The 20,331-nt window shown below is 37.7% G+C and overlaps 1 protein-coding gene across 1 annotated transcript; it reads right to left on the bottom strand.

The window, feature by feature from the left end:
- Positions 1–4,699: 4,699 nt before the first annotated feature.
- slc34a2b (solute carrier family 34 member 2b) lies at positions 4,700–20,088 on the bottom strand. Its single transcript, XM_051880330.1, is given in 15 exon segments — positions 4,700–6,358; positions 7,114–7,238; positions 8,031–8,147; positions 9,477–9,501; positions 9,503–9,645; positions 11,713–11,833; positions 12,758–12,853; positions 15,320–15,515; positions 16,245–16,279; positions 16,281–16,357; positions 17,067–17,210; positions 18,483–18,611; positions 18,694–18,834; positions 18,934–18,985; positions 19,757–20,088. Coding segments are annotated over 15 exon segments (1,968 nt in total). The 5' UTR covers positions 19,784–20,088; the 3' UTR covers positions 4,700–5,818.
- Between the last annotated feature and the right edge of the window lie 243 nt (positions 20,089–20,331).

Raw genomic sequence — 20,331 nt, 5'->3', positions numbered from 1 at the left:
CACTCAGCACACAATCTGGACATGGTCGCAAACTCATCAAGATGCATTCCAGAAGCTAAAGCAAAGTCTCAGCAGTGACACTGTCATGAGTTATTTTGACCCTAAAAAAACGGACTGAGCTAGTCGTGGATGCAAGTCCAGTTGGCTTAGGGGCAGTGTTAGCCCAAAGAGACTCTCCTCATGAACCAGCTCAGGTGGTGAGCTATGCAAGCCGTGCGCTCTCTGTTACTGAACAAAAATATTCCCAAACTGAATGCGCGGCTTTGGCTATTGTCTGAGGATGTGAACATTTTCCTATGTATCTCTATGGAGCACAGTTTACTCTGGTAACTGATCACAAACCCCTTGAATGGATATTCAACAATCCAAAGTCAAAGCCACCTGCTAGGATAGAAAGGTGGGGTCTCCGGATGCAATCATATAATTTCATCATTCAGTATAAGTCAGGAAAGGATAACCCTGCAGACTACATGTCTCGCCACCCCCTACAATATACTTCTACCTCACAATCAAACGTGGCTGATGAGTGTGCTGAGGATTATGTAAATTTCCTTGCTGCCATTGCTGTGCCGAAGGCCATGACGCTACAGGAAATACAACTCGCCAAAAAGAATGATGTGACCCTCTCTAAAGTTGCAGAACTCATCAAACATGGTGGGTGGGAGGATGCTGTAAAAAAGTCACTGGACGATAACATTGACAGACCTGCACTAATCTCTTTGTACAAGATACGAAGTGAGTTATCTGTTACAACAACAGGGGATGTGGTGCTAAGAGGGACAAAGATAGTGGTGCCAGTGTCCTTACAAAAAAAGACCCTGTTTCCCTTGCACATGAAGGACAGTAGTGAAAACAAAACAATTGATCTGTGAAAAAGTGTGGTTTCCTGGTATTGACAGGCTAGTTGAGAGAATGATATAAACCTGCATTCCATGTCAAGCTGTTGTGCCTACTAATAACAGAGAACCACTGGAAATGGCTGAGCTGCCATTTAAACCATGGGATAAAGTTGGAGTTGATTTCTGTGGCTCAATTCCCTCAGGAGATTACCTTCTTGTCGTGATTTATGAATATTCCAGGTATCCTGAGGTTGTTCAGTCCACATCAGCTAAAAGTACCATTCCTAAGTTAGATAAGATTTTCTCATCTTTTGGTGTGTCTTCGGAAGTAAAAACGGACAATGGCCCACCTTTTAATGGACATGATTTTGCTGATTTTTCCTCATATTTAGGGTTCAAACACAGGAAAATCACCCCACTATGGCAGCAAGCAAACGCGGAAGCAGAGTGGTTTATGCGGATGCTGGAGAAAGCCATTCAAGCAGCTCATGTGGACAATTTACCATGGAAGCAAGTTTTGTACACTTTCCTTCGCAATTATCGTGCCACCCCACATTGTTCAACAAAAAAGTCACCTGCTGAAGCTTTGTTTGGAAGGCCCATACGCACGAAGCTACCTGAGCTGACATGTTTCGTCATACAGATGCTGCAGCAAAAGAAAAAATGAAATGGCAAAAAATGAGATGACGCCAAACCTTCAAACCTAAAGGTGGATGACATTGTTCTGTGTCGACGACAGAAGAGTGGGAAGCTCAGTTCAGCAGGAGGCAACAAAAAGAGAAGTTAAGTGTGTTGAAATGCATGTGTGAAGTGCAGGGAGAGTACTGGAGGAATAAAAATGTGTTCATTCATACACCAGCCTTGAGTGTGATAAAGACAAGAACATTATAGACAAAGTACACAAATCAAGTACTTGAGTAAAAGTGCAGATACGTATATTAAAATATTACTCCAGTAAAAGTATAAAGTACTCCTTTCCAATTTTACGCGAAAGTACAAAAGTACTTGATTTTTAATCTGTTTAAGTAAAAAGTTCTGATTGATAAATGTTTATTTTGTGATTTTTAAATAAGCTACTTAAAAAGTTTAATTTTATATTATATATTTTATATAATCCTACTGCTCAAAACACCTGGGTTTTTTTCCAAAATAACCACTATATGGAGTACAAGATGCTATGGACTACGTTGACAAGAGTGATGTAGAAGTATTCACTATGAAGTTCCCCCCCACCCCCCAAACCTAGTCTGTGGGGTAAAATACCCCCAGCCACCAAAATGCCAAGAGCCAGACAGTTAGCATCAGCTAACAATATTGACTGGTTTTCAGCATGGTTATGCTGTAAATAAACATTCATATTTATCTACTGTTATTTCGTCTTTTTTTTATTTTAAGTCAGAGCAGCGGCATTTTACCCCATATGTAGGAAACACCTCCTTGGTACAAATAAAAATTTTGTTAAAAATCTAATAACATGAAAACTCTGGGCATTTTTCATACTTGGTTTATATTTCACACAATAGTCCCCATGACTAAAATGGTTCAACCTTAATGTTATGAAGCGACGAGAATACTTTTTGTGCGCCAAAACAAAAATAACGACTTTATTCAACAATTTGTCCTCTTCCATGAGGGTCTCCTATGAAGTTGCCGCAGTGAACACAGAGCAGAGCTTCCGTGTTCTACGTCAGAACACCGACTCTGCATTGGCCGCCTCCTGCATCAGCATCACACACATGCGTTGTGGTGCTCACGTGAACAGCGTCGGTATATCAGATATTAAACTGATAAGAACAGATACTACACGGGAGATGTTACACACGATCTCCCTGTGCAAGCACAGTGTGCTACTTGTGGCACCATAATTGCCAGCCAGACCATTGTTTCCTTAGTTACTGAAATTTCTGAAAGGGGCAAACCTGGGAAGCTTTCTGAAGGTTCCGCGACATCTGAAGCCTGCTCGGATTCCTCATTTTCCTGTGTTGGATTTGCCACTTGTGTTGCATTCCTTCATTGGCTTTAGTTTTAGCCCATACAGAGCATTGACCTCAAATGTTTTTTTGTTGGCTATTGATTCTACTAAGCATGTCAGTGTGTTGCATGTACTGTCGTTAGCAAGTTGTTCTTGCATTGGTTGCTCTAGGGTGAGCAATGTAATCCAGTCTTAATGCGAATGTCTGTGATTGCTGATGTTGTTCTCTTCATGTGTTTTTTGACCTCCCTGAGCTATCGTTTGTCCACCAATCTTATGCACCAAAAGCATGCTTTCATTTAATTTCAATATGTGTGGTATATGATGAAACACAGAGAATATTGAAGTTTGATCTGTTGCTATGGCAACAGTGTTTAAAATATCAAAAATCTTTTCACAGGTCTACATTCACCATGTCTTGACATTATTCTAATGAAGTTTGAAGCTAATAAGGTAAAAATAAGAGGGTGATCTTAAAGCATTTTGAAAGTGACACACTTCCTGCTGCTGCTGGTTGGTGGTGCTATAACTTTGACAATAGTCACATCCATGTGATTGGCCTCCTACAATGAACACACAGCTGAAAGAACACAGCTGAAGTTTCATAAAAATCAGAAGTTATAACACACTTCCTGTTTCTTTTTTCCTGCCATACATTTGTTGTCTTGCCACGGCCAAACCGTTCGAGATATCAAAAATCCACTTGCAATTTAGCATCATCAGCGTCTTGACTTCATGCTGACCGAGTTTGGTGGTGATTGGATTAATTGCCTCGGAGGAGTATATCAAATTCCAAAGCATGCGTTTTTCAAACAACAATAAATAATAGCTGACTTCCTGTTGAACCGGCGTATAACTTAGAGCACAAAAGTTGTTAGGCCTGATGAGGTCTATATGTGTACCGAGTTTTATTCTTATATGTGCAAGCGTGTTTGATATATGGACCAAGGTTTCGGACCCCATTCAAGGGGGCGCCGTAGAGCCCCTGTGCCACACCTGGGTCCCAGCCTCTGCGGTGTCTTAATGGCCACAGATTCCAATGTGTGTGCCAATTTTCAAGAGTTTTTGAGCATGTTAAGGCCCCCAAAAAGCCCCGGATGGTTGAAAAAAATGTATAATCCTTTGAAAAACAATAAGGCCCTGCGCCTTAGGGGCTTTGGCCCTAATAACCCAACTTAAAGGTATAGTTCACCCAAAAATTTAAATTCTGTCATTTACTCGCTCTCATGTCATTCGAAACCCATATGACTTCCATTCATCTTCGAAACACAAATTACGATATTTTTAATGAAATCTGAGATTTTTGTCCCTCAATTGAACGTCTGTTTACCCAAAACTATGATGGTTCAAAATTGTCATAGAGATTGTAAAACAAATCCATGTGAATCGAGTCTTCTAAAGTGACACAATCACTTTATATGATGAACAGATTTAATCTAGACTTTTATTCACATTTAAAAATTAATCAGCAAACATAATCAGCTCAGCCATACTTGCTCGACGTACGAGAACAAAGCTTACTGATTCTTGAGGAAGCTCAAATGTGCTAATGAACCTAATTGGTTCCCATGTTTGAGCTTCCGTTTACCTTATTTGAATGCTATATGTATGTTCACTGATCTTGTGTACCTAGATGATCTTGAATCAAATGGCATTAAGAAATATATTGCATTTTGTATGTTTCCTCAATGGAAAAGTGACAACCTAAATGTGCTTCATGTTGTAACAGTTAAATTAACGGTTTATGAATTTTTAGGTTTACAAATCTGAGAGCAAGGATTGGGAACTTGTGTGTACAGTTTATTAATCCATGGGCACAACTGTGGGAACAAATTAAGAATCTATGAGTAGTTTATAAACTGAGGGGATGGAATGTAAAACAAGGCCATGGATTTAAGGATCTTACTTTATTATTATTATTATTTTTTCACCTACAGGTGACTTCTCAGGCTCCGTAAAACATTGTTTTGGCCTTATTTACATCATAAATACACAAAATATTCATAAGCAGAATTGTACTTTTATCTGCACCTTCTGAGTTTCATCTGTGACGTAGTCTGAACTTAGTGCACAGTACATAAAGTTTCTGGCTAGGGTCTCATTATTTACACTACACTTATGATAACATGCTTTCAGAACCCGCCCACACATTCTGATAAGTAGTTGCGATTAAGAACTCAAACAAAACCAACTGAAACTGGAGCATCTTAGACTAAACTTGTTAATTTGTAACTCCTTATCTCTGTATAGCTTGATAGTCTTGGAAAAAACATCAGGTTTAAAATTGCACAATTCATATTTCAAAAAAAAAAAAAAAAAAAAAAAAAATTTAGATCCAGTGTCCTCATGTTTTTAATATTTAAAGACAATCTTACATCTGAGTAAAGAAATATTTGAAGTCTAAAAATCTTCATGAAATTTACAAAATGCAACAGTTACAAATCAGATATTAAAAAAAAAAATCATTTTAAGTTTACAAATATCTATATATAAAAAAAACAAACACTTTACATAGGTCCACATAATGTGCAAAATTACTGTCAAGAGTCTGCATTTTTTTTTTTTTTTTTCCATGGGCATGCTTACCTTCATTTTAACATTTTTAGACAAAATACTAAAGATTTATACAAATTCTCTGGTACATAACATACAAAGAACCACAACAGCAGCGGCATCAACAGTTAAAGATAGTTAGCAACTTCTGCACCATGGTGTCATTTTATTTAAGTCAGTGAACCTGATGCATTGTTCTGAAAGACCTCGCTAACTGCTTGGCAAGTGCAATATTCATGAAAAGCTTCAAGTAGAATTAAGTAGAGTCATCTACATTTAACATGAGGTGAACGGATCATTATATCTAAAAACTACTAGCAGCTTTCACTTATATTGCATCCAGTGCTGTATTACTAGTTCTGAAATCATGCATGACTCATGTTGCCTCACCCTGTAATGATCAGAACATGTTACATTATAAATACTGATTTACACAAAAAGGGTCCGTTAAGCATTATAAATGTGTCGCTGTTATTTTGACCTCATCCTCTATAGCGAGCGCTGGATTGTCATACATCTCTAAACTTCTATCCTTGGTTTTCATGTCATCGGTCTCTTCATCCTTCTCTTTTTCTTTGCAACACTTGCAGCAGCAACAGCAGCGAGTCCTGCAGAAGGTCATGCTGACAGTAACCACTCTGTCCCAGGGTTTGAAGGAGTGCAGCGGTTTGGGCAGGAAGTCCCAGCTGCGGAGGAATGAGGGCAGGAAATGCGGGCAGCGTTTCTGCATGATGTTCACCACGACCACGATGATCGCAAAGACCAACAGGGGCACTCCAACCCCCACCAAGACCTGCCACCCCGCGATGGAGAGGCCTAGGACTGACAGCGGGAAGAGGAGAAAGCACAGGAAGAGATACAGCGCCGCAAACCAGCGGTACTTGGCCGTGCGGTTGCCCAGAGCTTTGGCCAATCGGATAGGGATACGCGTGAAGGGGATGGGATACCACAGTAAGATACCACAGATGTTGAAAAAGAAGTGACAGAGAGAAATCTGGAAAAAAAAATACAAATGATAGTCATTTAATTGTCTTCTGTGTAATGGAAATGAAAACAGCAACTTGAAACGATGCATGTATTCGCAATGAAAATTTGACAGGTCTTATACTTGCCCGTAAATTTTACGAATTAACAAGTACTTCCATTTTGGATAAAGGATTGTCCTGACAGCGAGTGAGTCTACGTTTGAATTCAATGAACGAGTACAGGTAATTTTGTGATCCATCGAATTGTGTGACTGCATGTATAGTAGGAGCTGTAGTAACGGTAGGATTCGGGTTAGTGTGACAACAGCACCTAGTACGGTCACTGAATTCGATGAAACACCGGTGTGGACGTGCACGTGAAAAAAGACGGTGCGGATTAGAATAGGAGCACAATAATTCTAACCTTATTCTAAAATATTTTGCAAACAAATTTTGCATCCAAACGTGTAAGCACTTCAAATCTCTTCCCCTAATTACAAAAGCACCATAAACAGTGTATGTCGCTGCCGACTGAAGCATTATTGACACTGTATTTTTTTTTTTTTTTTTTTTTTTTTTTAAATAGATATATATTTGGTTCAGTAAACCACTATTTAAAAAAAAAAAAAAAAAAAAAAAAAAAAAAAAAAAACACACCACATGCTTTGTTTTTTCCCCTGCTCTACCAAAAACACACCAAACCATGAATTCAAAACCGAGGTACATAATGTCATGTTGTGCACCGTTACACCCCTCTTAGTTTCCCAGCCGGCCAGTAACAAACCTGTAGTGAGTTAGCCAGTGTCTCTCCTGGACTGGCTAAAGCAGCTAGAATAGCAGTGGTTGTTGTGCCAATGTTGGAGCCCAGCGTGAGTGGATAAGCCCTCTCGATGCTAATGACACCAATACCTGAATAGGAAGAAAATGGCACAAAGCCTTAAGTAAATCACATTTACCCACTTAGCATGTAGCTAAGCTAACAATGCAATACTCAAAATATCAATATACAGCACACAAACTACTTGGCTTTAAAAAGTGATCTGAAAAATGTTTGTAGGGAATGCACAGATGTGGTTGTGATGCCACATCACGACTGGTTAAATGAGGTATTCACAAATAATTTAGTATGAACTTGTTTTTATAAATAGAAATCATCAACAATCAAATACGTCACAGACATCTTAAATGTAATCAACTTGATGATCACCAAGGCTGCATATAAAAAGTGTTTTCTATGAATATATTGTAAAATGTAATCTATTCCTGTGATCAAAGCTGAATTTTGCTTATTTCAAATCATGAAATATGAAAATCATGATAGATTTTTTTAGGATCCTTTGAATAAAAATATAAAAGAACAGCATTTATTTGAAACAGAAATCTTTTGTAACACTATAAATGTCTTTACAGTCACTTGTTCAATTTAATGTACACTCGCTGAATAAGTGTTCAAAGTCAATCAATCAATCAAATCAATCAATCCATACTGACCCCAAACCCCCAAATTCCCTTTACCAAGGAGGATACATGCAATGCCCTGAAATTCTAGGTAAATTGTCTAAGTAGGCTTGTTTTCTTGGGTCAACTGTAATTGTGGCTCAACCTGCATATTTCTGACCACCAGCCTAATCAATATGACTAACACCAGCATCAGGACCTGCAGATGTTCTTGTATGACAGTTAAAAGTTTTCTCTACTGACCGACTAGAGGAGTGATGGCTGAGGTGAAGACAGAGCTGCTCTGAACAATGAAGGTCATTCCAGCTCCAACAAGGATGGCAAGATATCCCGTGACCCAGGCAAAGGGGAAGGGGAAATCTGGCAACAGTTAAAAGGTCATGAACAATATGTTTAGTATATGTAAAAAAAAACAAAAAACAAAAAACAAAAAAAAAGTATCAACTAATAAACTTGAACTTGAAACTAAAAGGCTGAAGTTGGTGAATTTGTTACAAATCCTACCAACTTTGGACCACAAAGTGTTTCCTTGGACTGACAGAACTACTTTTTGGTACTTAACCATAAAAATATTGTATAAAATGAATGTCTGTTTAATCATAAGATTTAATAAATCAAATTTCTTCCTTTGTAATTTTAGTTAACTTGTAGTTGGCAAGTTAACCAATTAGCCTGTTAGCTTAGCATTAACTGTATAATCTACCATACTTTACACAATTTATTTACCCTACTTGGTTAATTTTTGGACTGCCCACTCCCACCCGCAGCAAAGGTAAAACCGCCCGATCCCACAAGATTTGCATAGGGTCCCGCAGGATCTCAATCCCAATGCAGCCCTCTAGGGTGGACTTCACTATTCTCACAGAATTAGAACAATTATTAAAATTTTAGTTATAGTCCCTAGTGTGAAAGGGCCTTTAAACAAAAAACCTTTATAGTGTTTTTTTTGTTTTTGTTTTTCAATCAGGCATTATAAATGTCTTCCTCTTAGGGGCCAAATGGAGGTTTTTTTTTTTTTTTTTTTTTTCCTTATGAGGGAGGATCATGTAATGACAGTGGCAGAATTCGGAATAGCATACTATTCTTACTCTTTATCCCATGTAGCAGAAATATGCTTTTCTAAATTCAGTCTATGACTAACTCATCCCCTTTATAGGACATCCACTGAAATATTTAAGCTAAAAAGGGCAAGCTTAATTAGCCAGCTTTGTTAATTGTTAGTTGTTGAACTTTGTCCCTTGTATTAAGTGATGGTTGCATTGGTTAAACTAAGTACACTAGGATGTACCTGAGTGTCCTCTGATAGCAACAGCACATGATATACACACCTGTTGCACTCAGACACACTCAGGCTCATATAATGTTCCTGTTCAGCTCATCAGACAGCAGGACTGAATCACCTGTGCTGACTATCATATGACAGGATCCACACTAACACACTTACAGTAAACGCTACACCTACAGGAATGTGATGAAATGGAACTCTGGGAAGAATTAACAAATGTGTGCTTTCACTGGAGGGTCAAATATTTGCCACGTCTTTGTCTTCAACTCTGAAAACTTCCAGTGTAAAAGTTCAGTGTTGACGCACATTGTTGTCACACACCTCACAGAGCATGCATCACAGGTTAATATTTGCAATTAGTAGCAGAGCTTATCAGCAGATGATTATCTCTGAGGTTGACTCACCTGTGTTGAGCACCTTTTTAATGACAACCTGCCACCTGACCCTTCAACATGGAGTTCAGCAGCTTGACGATCAGAATGAGGCAGGTACAGAGAGCCAGCAATGACAGAGCCAACAAAATCAACCCCACAGCCAGGTCAGGTAGATCAGCAAACACAAACATGTGAGTACCTGAAGAGAGAGATGAGGACGATTCTATGTCAAAGATCACAGAAATATAAATCAACATTCATGAAACAGCTTGGGAAATTTCCCTGCTGGTGGTTTGCTTGTTTTAGTTGGCCATCAAGTTGAATTCACTGTTCAGTCAGATGCAGTTTGATGGTTTTAGAGGGTTTGGGGGCACTTATTGAAAGAAAGCCAGCAAACCACCCTATGTTGAGTCAGTGGGTTTTGTCAGCAGGAACATACAGACAATCTGATATCGTAAACTAAAATGGCAAGAGCCAAAGAAATATGCCAATTCCAATCTGACTAGCTATTTGCTACGCAACTTCTGAGTGGATTGATTTATACAGATTTCTACTGAAACTTATGTCATGTACTTAGATATATTTGTAATGAAGTTGCAATTCAGTACATTTAAAATATTAACCCCCAGTTTCACAGACAAGGCTTAAGCTAGTCCTAGACTAAATTAATGTTTGAGCTGTTTTAACTGAAAGCAACTTGCACTGGCATATCTTAAAATATGTCATTGTCTCAAGATGCATGCCAGTAATGTTTTTTTTTTTATTTATTTTTTTAGGGCATGTTTATAAAAGCTACTTAAATGCCTTAATTGAACTAAGGCCTAATCTTGGCTTAGTCTAAGCCCTGTCTGTGAAACCAGACCTAAATGTATTATCGGTAACACTTTAGAATACTGATCCTTCATTAATGAATAACTACACAGGAACAAATGAGTAATGCATTGTTAACACTCTAGTAACTACTATTAACTAACAAGAAACTCTGATTAATGAATTAGTAAGTAATAGTGCTCAGTTGAAGGTGGTAGTTCACTATTAGCTAATCAGTAACTACTGTTTTTTTTTTTTCATACCTCCCAGAGAACAACTAAGAACTACTATACACAGGTTCATAATTAATGTGAATAATGCATAATGTATAATTAATTCTAAAGTAAAGGTCATGGTAACCCACTAGTAATGACTGAAGTATTACCAAATCCTTCAGAAGGAATTACAAATTATTTGGATCAGTATTCTAAAGTGAGAAACATGATAACTCTCTAGTAACTACTGAAGTCATTGTAGACTTGATGTTTTTGTATGTTTTTGTACAGTTTTGTACAGTAATTCCTTATGATGTATTTGGTAACACTTGAGTAATTACTAGTGGGTTACCATGATCTTCACTTTAGAACACTGATCCAAATAAGTAGTAGTTAATTTAGAGTTATATAGTAACTCTTGAGTTATTACTATCCAATACTTTACAAAAACCTCAAAAGTTTACAATGACTTCAGTAATCAGCCAAGGGGCTGCAAGGGGGTCCGTTAAAAAGGTTCAGAGAAAAATTATTGTAAATTTATTAAAAATGACCAAAGAAATTCATTTAATAAAAAGAGTTAAACTTTATGGATGTTTCTGACAGTATATAAATGCATCTTAAAGTATAAATGGGTCTTACATATATAGCTGCCTTCATGTTTTAAGAAGGGGATTCCTTGCAAGGGCATTAACATTTGGGGGTCCTTAGAATTAAAGTTTGAAAACCCCTGATATAGTTTACTGAAAATGTTTTACAAATTCTCTGTCCAGGAAGGGCTGAATGGTGTTCCTTGAAGATCCAAGCATACTCTTTCACAGTTGAATGACTCCAGAATGATTAAATACTCGAGTTCACTCAACCAAGTCAAGGCTGGAATTTCAACATGTTATCTAACTGCTAGCATTGATTTAAATCACCCAAATTTATACCCAGAGCAGAAGTCTTTTGTTCAGGTGCGCTGGCCTCAGCTGTCGTGAAGAATAGCCCCATTGATAAGGTAAAGTAGATGGATGGGATGGGGGGGAAAGGTGAAGCTAAGATCTCCCTCAGCATTTAAGAGAAGCCATTGTATTCATGACTGTTATAGTGACTCATGGTCGATGGCTTCAAGCTGAAATAAGTGAACTATGCAAGGAAGAGAACGGGAAATGGACTGATATTAAGCTTTAGCTTCTGTTAATCCAGGAAGGTTCTGTGCTGGTTGCTACAAGAGCCACATCAAACAAAGCAGAGACACTTACATTTTTTTAAGTTGATGGTTTCCGTTTGGTTCTCTTGAGTCCAGACCTTGCCGCCCTCCTCCCAGCAGAGGGCATCAGGGGTGCAGTTTGCAAATCCAGGGACTGTGATATTCACAAGGTTCTGAAATGGACGAAGAGCACATCCTCAGACTAAAACCTCACATAAGAACATATTATGGTGTGGAAATAAACTAATATTTGGTACTAAATGTGCCAGGTAGTTGGCATTCCTATACTTATAAATAATAAAACATGAAAATAGTTCAAATAAACTAAAATGGTCTATTTTACACAATATATTTGTGTGTATATTTATGCATGTTAAGAATATCACACTGTTAGCTTAGCAACATGCTAACACCACATTCTATTACATTCACATCCGAAATCACATACTATCTGAGTATGTACTAAATTTGAATTTACTTCGTGGCAATTAAAAAAGGTACGGTCTATATAGTATGAATATGGGTAGTATGAATGAAATTTAGGCGTACTACGTCCACCATGTTGTTACCATTACGTGACCTACCAGAGTCTCTCTTCCATTCATAAATACTGTCCCGTGGCCTTATGGGACAGTAAAGTGTCCATCGAATGCGCACTTCAGAATCTCGGCGGAAGTAGTAGGTCATCCGAGGACTTTTCGCCTACCGTTTTTTGAATACTATGTATTCGGACATACTTTTGGTGTACTGTTTTTCGCATACTATAAAGTAGGGAAGTATTCGATTTCGGATGCAGTTGCTACCTAGTTAGGGTGTTTGAAACAAGATGCTTATGAGGTTTAATTTCATTTAACTGTATGTAGACAGCAAGACAGTATGCCAAGTTTCGAAAAAGAGCAACTGCATCTGTTATTTTCTAACAAAATTTATCAGCAATTTAGATAAAAGTCTTGCATATCTGTATATATAGACTCTGTTTATCTTTTGAATTCCCATCAGTTTGATAAATCCTATTTCCTCATGTTTTAACAGCCTAATCTGGTGACTGATGAGAAATAGTGGGAGTACTAGACTCAACCCATTTTCAGTTTTCTCACCGTGACTTTCTGCGTTTTACACCAGATCTTGATCAAACTTTTGTTCCGGGCTGCAGGGTCTCCAGTGGCTATGTCACGGATCACAGAGGTGTCCAGCTGAAGAACAAGGGGGGGAAAAAAAAAAATTCTCAATAAAAATACTTGAGGTAGCATATGGTAGAGAGCAAAGCAAGTTCATAGAGATCATTAGATACTCAATTGTGGCTTAAGGGTCTAAATACTCTTTTGGGGTCAAAAATGAGGAGGTAGACTTTGAACTACCTAATGTTTTGAAACAGAAATATTGATGTGTTCAAGTCCTCTTTACAAGGGAAGTGGTAATTATGACGTCAGGTGCATTCAAGTCACTTTGTTAGGAGTAAAGGCTCACATATACTCACAGTATACAAAGTTCTTTTTTGTTCTTTACTTGGGGGTAAAAAGAAGTTTGAAATACTGAAATTCAAGCAGCGGTACTGCATAATTTATATACATAATTTGCATATTCACAAATTCATTACATGAATATGTAAATATGTGCTCTGCACTTTCCCCTCAATAACAAAATAAACAACAAAAATGACAGCAGTGAGAAAACAGCAATTGAGAAAGCATTTGATCATAGCGATGTGGATACGTTTGCACAAGCTCTGCAATTCAGCTCTCCAGTCGAGTCACATCACGTTTAATTTAAATAGCACTTATACAATAGATTAGATTCCTTAAAATAAAGCAACTTTACAGTACATGAAACAGTCAGTGTCTCTTTCAATTAGAATTACAAATTCAGTTTCTGCTATACAGAGGCTCTCCAGTATGTCCCTGTTTTTACTCGCCTGATTTTGTTCTAAATGACGTCACACCAGTTCGTTCTTTGATTTAGCTGATTTTAGCCCTCTTATTTGAACTCTGTTTTAAGGGGTGTGTCTGCTGTGAGACCTCAGTGTAAACGCCCACTGCTGTGATTGGCTGACATCTTTACATTTGAAATAGCCAAGTATTACTCTCTCGAAAACTTAACACATTTTTACTATTACAGCTCTCAAGGTTAACTAATCGTGAAAAGTGTTGGTTATAGCATTACATTTAGATCTATGGCATTATATTTAGATCGTGGCATGAAAGGTTGTAGTGTTGAACACTGTAGCCGATCACAGACATGTTGTTGAGCGCATGAAATCTCAGTGATCTTGTCATTGCAACTCAATTTCGGAAGACTAACGAACGCTTTCATCATAACTAACAGTTCAAACGCGATGTAACCAAGATATTTGTTGAATAAAACGGGAGTTTTGGCGCAAGTCCTTGCACTGTTTGATTGACAGCTTCTCCAGTGATTGTAAAGGGAGCGTTCTTTGATCGTTTTCTATATATAATTTATTCACCATTTAAATAACATTATTTTCATCCTACTAAGAGAAACAACATGAAGTTGACCGTTTAGTCACCGTTTTGATTTACTGACACATAGACAAAGAACATCTGACATGAATCATTACATATCAGATCAGGTCATTACATATTTAATGATTCATACAGTCAGGTCATATCAGATCAGGTCATTACATATGTAATGATTCATACAGTCAGGTCATATCAGGTCATTACATATGTAATGATTCATACAGTCAGGTCATATCAGATCAGGCCTGCGCCGAAATGCAATTGATTTACCAAAAAAATCCACAGTGAAATGTACCGAATACAAATAAATAAAGCTCAACTGAGACATTCACATTGTTGAAAATAAACCATATTCCTAGCATTAGGATCCTTTGAAAGATAATTTTACTTTTAGTCCTGTACCTCCTCATCTCACTAACACACCAGTGGGCGGGGCTAACGTTGCAATGATGAAGTAGGCGTTGCGGAGGCGGAGTTTCACCTATTTATGACATAGATAGGCATATTCTGGGACGAGTCATTCGCTGGGCCTGATGTCAATAAAAGCTTTCATTGGACTAACAAGGAAGTTTTCAGTTCTGAAACTTACAGGATATTCTTATTGTACGATGACCTCTTATATATCAAAAGCTCAAAGAAAAATTTATTTCTCAATTCATGAAGAGGCTGTAAACTGAATTGTTATATATTCTATCGCAATTGTACAATACTATTATATTTTAGACATGTAACTTAGCCTATAAAAAAAAAAACAAACCAGTCATTTCATACATTTTAAAAAATTTACTGCCAATACAGATACAGACGCTGTATCCACTGAGTTCGTGTTCTCACTGACACGGCCCCAACTTTGAAACTATGGTCTCAAAGAAAATCCAGAGTTCCCCACTTGTAACAATGACATCCATCGTGTTGGAGTTCATGTGCCATAAATAATAAATACAATCTTTCCGACATGACTTGGAGTCACCATGTGAACCAAGTAACTGACAAAATAGCTGCAGCTGTTAACAACTCATTGTAGGCATAAATTTATGGGACAATAACAATACTGGATGTGACAAGAGTTTATGCAAATGAGTAGCAACAACCCAGCTGCCCGATACATACGTAGTTGAGTAGTAACCCCTACTAGATAAATCAACAGATCCACTTCATAAGCACTGATGTTGACCTCACCTCAATGATGTTCTTGGTGAGGGGTTCAGTGATGACCTTTAACAATTCTGGAGCGTCTGCCCCGGTCTCGATGTTAAAGGAATCGATCACAAGTTTGGTGAGTCTGTAGAGGAATCCTGAGGCCACCTCCAGAGGCAGCAGCACCACAACAGACAGCCAGTTAAAGAAGTCATGGACCGTAGCACCAGCAAATGCCCTGAGCCAAACAGAATGAATGACAAATCCCATTTCTCAGATGTACAACTCCATTTCCTTCATCAAGTAACGTCAAAGTGGCTGAAAAAGATCCATATCAATGCTACTTTTGCACCCCTTTATCTTAAGGTAAAAAATGAGCGTATTAGCGTACAAATTTATCCAGTAAGACCCTCAAGAGATGTTATCACACTAATTAGTGGGCATGTTTAAAGGGGTCATGACATGGATTTTTTAAAATTATTCCTTGAGGTTCACTTACAATGTTAACACATTTTTTGCACACACACACACACAAAAGATATATATATATATATATATATATATATATAAAATTTGTGGAAAAACAATTATTTTCAATCGTCATTCTGACCCTGTGTCCGAAATTATCCATTTCAGTGATAATAATGGCTTCTGTTTGCTTTTGACGTGACGCTCACATCCAATGTAGGCAAATATCAACCATTAAGTGAGTGAACGCCAGTGGGCAGGGCCTATGATGCGATAATGTACATCTATTGGTCGACGTCTTGCTCTGAAGGCAGTCATATCACATGGGCAAATACATTTTAATGTCACAGATCCCACAATATCAAAACATGCTGTTTTTGGAGCTTGATTAAATAAATGCTTTGTTTAGAATGAGGAGGATTCCAAAACTTGATGAATTTTTATGTTGAAAACATGGCTTAACATAAAACAAAAAAACTATTTTCTCATTTGGGTTTACCTGCGAAACTCGTTACGGTCTCCTGCTTGCATCACAGGCCACGATCGTGTTTGTCACAGAAGTGCCGATATTGGCACCCATGATGATTGGCACTGCGGACTTCACCTCCAACACTGAAATTTACAGTGAAAAATAATATTTACACTACCATTCAGAAGATTTTGCTCACCAATGCTGCATTTAACCAAAAAGACAGAAAAAAAACAGTAATATTACTACAATTTAAAATAACTTTTCTATTGTAACATTTTAACATGTAACTTAATTCCTGTGATCAAAGCTGTATTTTCAGCATCATTAGTCTTCAGGGTCACATGATCCTTCAGAAATCATTCTAATATGCTGATTTGATGCTCAAGAAACATTTCTGATTATCATCAATGTTGAAAACAGTTGTGCTGTTTCAGATTTTTGTGGAAACTGTGATACATCACAACTGTAATGTTTCAATGAATGGAGTTCAATAGAACAACATTGATTTGAAATAAAAATCTTTGCAACATTATAAATGTATTTTACTGTTACTTTTGATCAACTTAAATGCATTGTTGTTGAATAAAGATAAATCTCTTACTGACCCCAACTATAGTGTAATAACATTTAATATGACAGAATCAATATGAAAGTGTTACAACAAACAAATTAAAGTCATTATCAAGGGTCATTTCAGGTGGAAGTGCCTTAAGGTAACATCTGCACACTTTACAGTGTGGATATCGATTTCTTTTTACTTTGTGCTACTGTTGTTACATGTGCTTATCATGAGAGAGGAGATATCTGTATGAGCCTGAGTCAGAAACACACACACACACACTCACTCACATCCAGATGACACCATGCTGACGACAATAGAGGACGAGGTGCTGGAGCTTTGAACCAGAACAGTGACCAGAACTCCAATCACCAACCCAGCCACAGGGTTAGACAGGACCGCATTGTCCTGGAAGATATCGCCCGCTGCCTTCCCTGCACACAGTGACAAATCCACAACACATCTGTTTAGAGATAACAAGCCTCTATTATACATTAACCACGATAAACTGATGTGCACTTTGATAGTGCCATTTGTTTGAAGTACATGTTCACCTACAAAAGATAAAACACTAACACTTTTTTTGTTTGTTTGACCAATATAGTTTCTACAAGGTAAAACGATTAGTGTTGAGTATGTTACTCAAAAAAAGGAATCCCTAGTTACAAATGACATCTTTTAGATTACTTTATTGCATTACTTATTACTTTATAAATCCCATATCAACATTGACCAGTTGAACAATACAAGGATAGACATGAAACTGCTCTTTTAATTCTTTCAAAAAAATATTATAAAAGTGCATAAATTATTCTCAAACTGACCAAAGTACTTAAAGGGAGAAGCTTACATTAAAAACATACATTGTTTTATATAGAATAGTTCTATAGTCTATAGCAGTGGTTCATGGAAGGCCACAGCCCTGCAAAGATTAGCTCCAAATCACACCTGCTTGGAAGCTTCTAGTAATCCTGAAGACCCTGATTAGCTGGATCAGGGTTGGAGCAAAACTGTGGCCTTCCAGCAGCTTTTTAATTTTTTATAGAATTACTTTTTTCAGTGTGGGGCAGGGAGATAGTGATCAAGTGAGACATATCAAGACATTTAAAGAAATTATGAGTTTATTATTAACAATAATCGATTAAATGTCAGCATAGTGTAGTGCAGAATACAGGCAGAGTGTTTACATGTAATGCATTTCAGAATCAAATGGCAAAACAAAATAGAGACAATGAGCTATATATATATATTCCAGTAACAGATAAATAAATATGTATTTATTTATTGTTGTTATTTATACACGCACACAGGCCTCGGCCTATCTTGTTAAACAAACTAAGTCCTACTTTATCAGTATTGCCTATAAAAAAATAAAATAAAAAAATCCTGGGATTGGTCAGAAGAGGGCCTCGTGTTTCAGCGTCTTCCCAGTATTTATTCCTTCTTTATTTTTTGCTTTTGATTAAGAGAAGACATATCACAACCTTTTCATGTAATATTAAGTTATATGGCACTTTGGATACCAATTAAAAGTGCAAGAAGTAAACTTTCCAAAAGTCTCTCACTTTGCCAAACGGGCTTTGAATACTTTAGCACAACTGCGCGCGCGCACTCGCGCTCTCTCTCTCTCTCTCTCTCTCTCTCTCTCTCTCTCTCTGTTCTTTTAAAATAAAAAGTTATAAAAGTTAAATAAAGTTTCTCGTTACCTCCTACCAGCTGGAAAGCGGAGCTCAGGATGTCCAGAGAGCAAACGAACAAGTAGAGCAGACCGACCAGAAGAACGAACTTCACGATGGACTTCAGGACGCGCAGAACTTTCCCCCTCGTGTCGAGATCTGCAGGAGAACACAGACAAAGAGTGTGACGCGCGCAGAGTTCGGCTGCTCGTACCCTGCGCTTCTTTCGTGCTGCTCTTACCTGACCACTTCACCCCGGTGTCCCGGAGCTCGGGCAGATCCCACGGGTCCTCCTCCTCCTCCGATTCTTCTGCTGCCGTAACGACGGAGGTGTAAGGCGGCGGTTCGAGTTCGGTCGCATCTTTGGCCGCGTGGTCTGCGTCTGTGTAAGTAAAGACATGCGTCTGAAGAGAGAAACCAGGAAGGGGGGGAGAAAGGAAATGCGCCACTGTGTGGACGTGGACTTATACGGGGTACGTACCGAGTTCCGGCGGCGGCGTAGCGGGATGAGTCTCAGGCGTAGGAGCCATTGCCTTTAGTTACAACAAACATACAAAACATCATCTTACGATGTTAGTGTGCAGCCATTTCACACCAAACATTTTCTTTTCATGTTTAATTTTCACTTTCGCGCCACATGCATCCTTTGTCTTTGAGTGCCCCAAAGTTTGGTAAAAAAAAGGCAAAAATTTAGGCATTGCAAAAATGGAACAAAACAAAAACAAAACAAAATCTGCAAGCCATTAAGTCAAACATCCTTTCTTTCTTTCTTTTTTTCTGATTTATAAAGCAGTGATTAAAAACAATAAAAATATTAAAATAGCCTAAACATGTAGGCTAATCATATAGGTAAAAATAAATAAATCTTTTTTTTTATTTCTTTTTAGTGATTAAAACTGTTTATAGAAAATTAAAAGTAAAAATTCAGAAAGCAGTGATTACAATGGATAAACAGCTTAAAGAACATATGTAAACTTAAAAGTAAAAAAAGTTTTTCTTTTTTCTTTCTTTCTGATTTATAAAGCAGTGATTAAAAACAATGCACATCTTAAAGTAGCCTAAACATGTAGGCTAAACATAAAAGTAAAAAATAAGTCTTTCTTTATTTCTTTTTAGTGATTAAAACAGTTTATAGAAAATTAAAAGTAAAAAAGTAATTTTCTATTCAGAAAGCAGTGATTACAGTCGATAAACAGCTTAAAGTAAATATGTAAACTTAAAAGTAAAAAAGTAAAAGTCTTTCTTTCTTTCTTTCTTTCTTTCTCACTTCAACAGTGATTTGTTCTTCATGAATGTCAGCTCACCTGCCGGAGTTGTGGTGTTTTGTCCATGTGTTAATATCTCACAAATGCACACAAATTCATTGTGTTTACTTATATAGATACAGAGCAATGATCACTCTGTCAGCAGACCATTCATACGTCAATATTCTGCTATTTCCATCACAAAATTAAGCAATAGTTTATTCACTCCCTGACACTCATCTGCAGTGAGCACATGCTTGCTCTGATACACCCAGTCCACTAAAGAAGCCCTGGCCCAGCAGCTCAAGAGCATCAAATCTTTGTTGTTATGTATAGAGACATACAAAAGCATAGAAATATTGATCTGTTAAAATTGTCAATTAATACCAAGCCTGCTTTGCAAAGCACTAAGCAAAATGTTTTTAGATCGATGTTCCTACCTGTCCTGTGAGTGTGTGGTCAATGTTAATCCAGGATCTACCTGTAGAGGAGGCGCACAGGTGTCTTATATACACCTGCAGCAGGAGAGCCTGCTCATGCCACTGCTCTAAAGTCCAGAGCAGGTGGTACTACACCTCACTCACAGTACTACACTTCACCTCACTCACCGCGCATGCAGGCAAATACAGGCCAAC

Source organism: Ctenopharyngodon idella, chromosome 22 (genome assembly GCF_019924925.1).
Source record: "Ctenopharyngodon idella isolate HZGC_01 chromosome 22, HZGC01, whole genome shotgun sequence".
Classification (NCBI taxonomy): Eukaryota; Metazoa; Chordata; class Actinopteri; order Cypriniformes; family Xenocyprididae; genus Ctenopharyngodon; species Ctenopharyngodon idella.
This window is presented reverse-complemented; position numbering and strand designations above follow the sequence as displayed.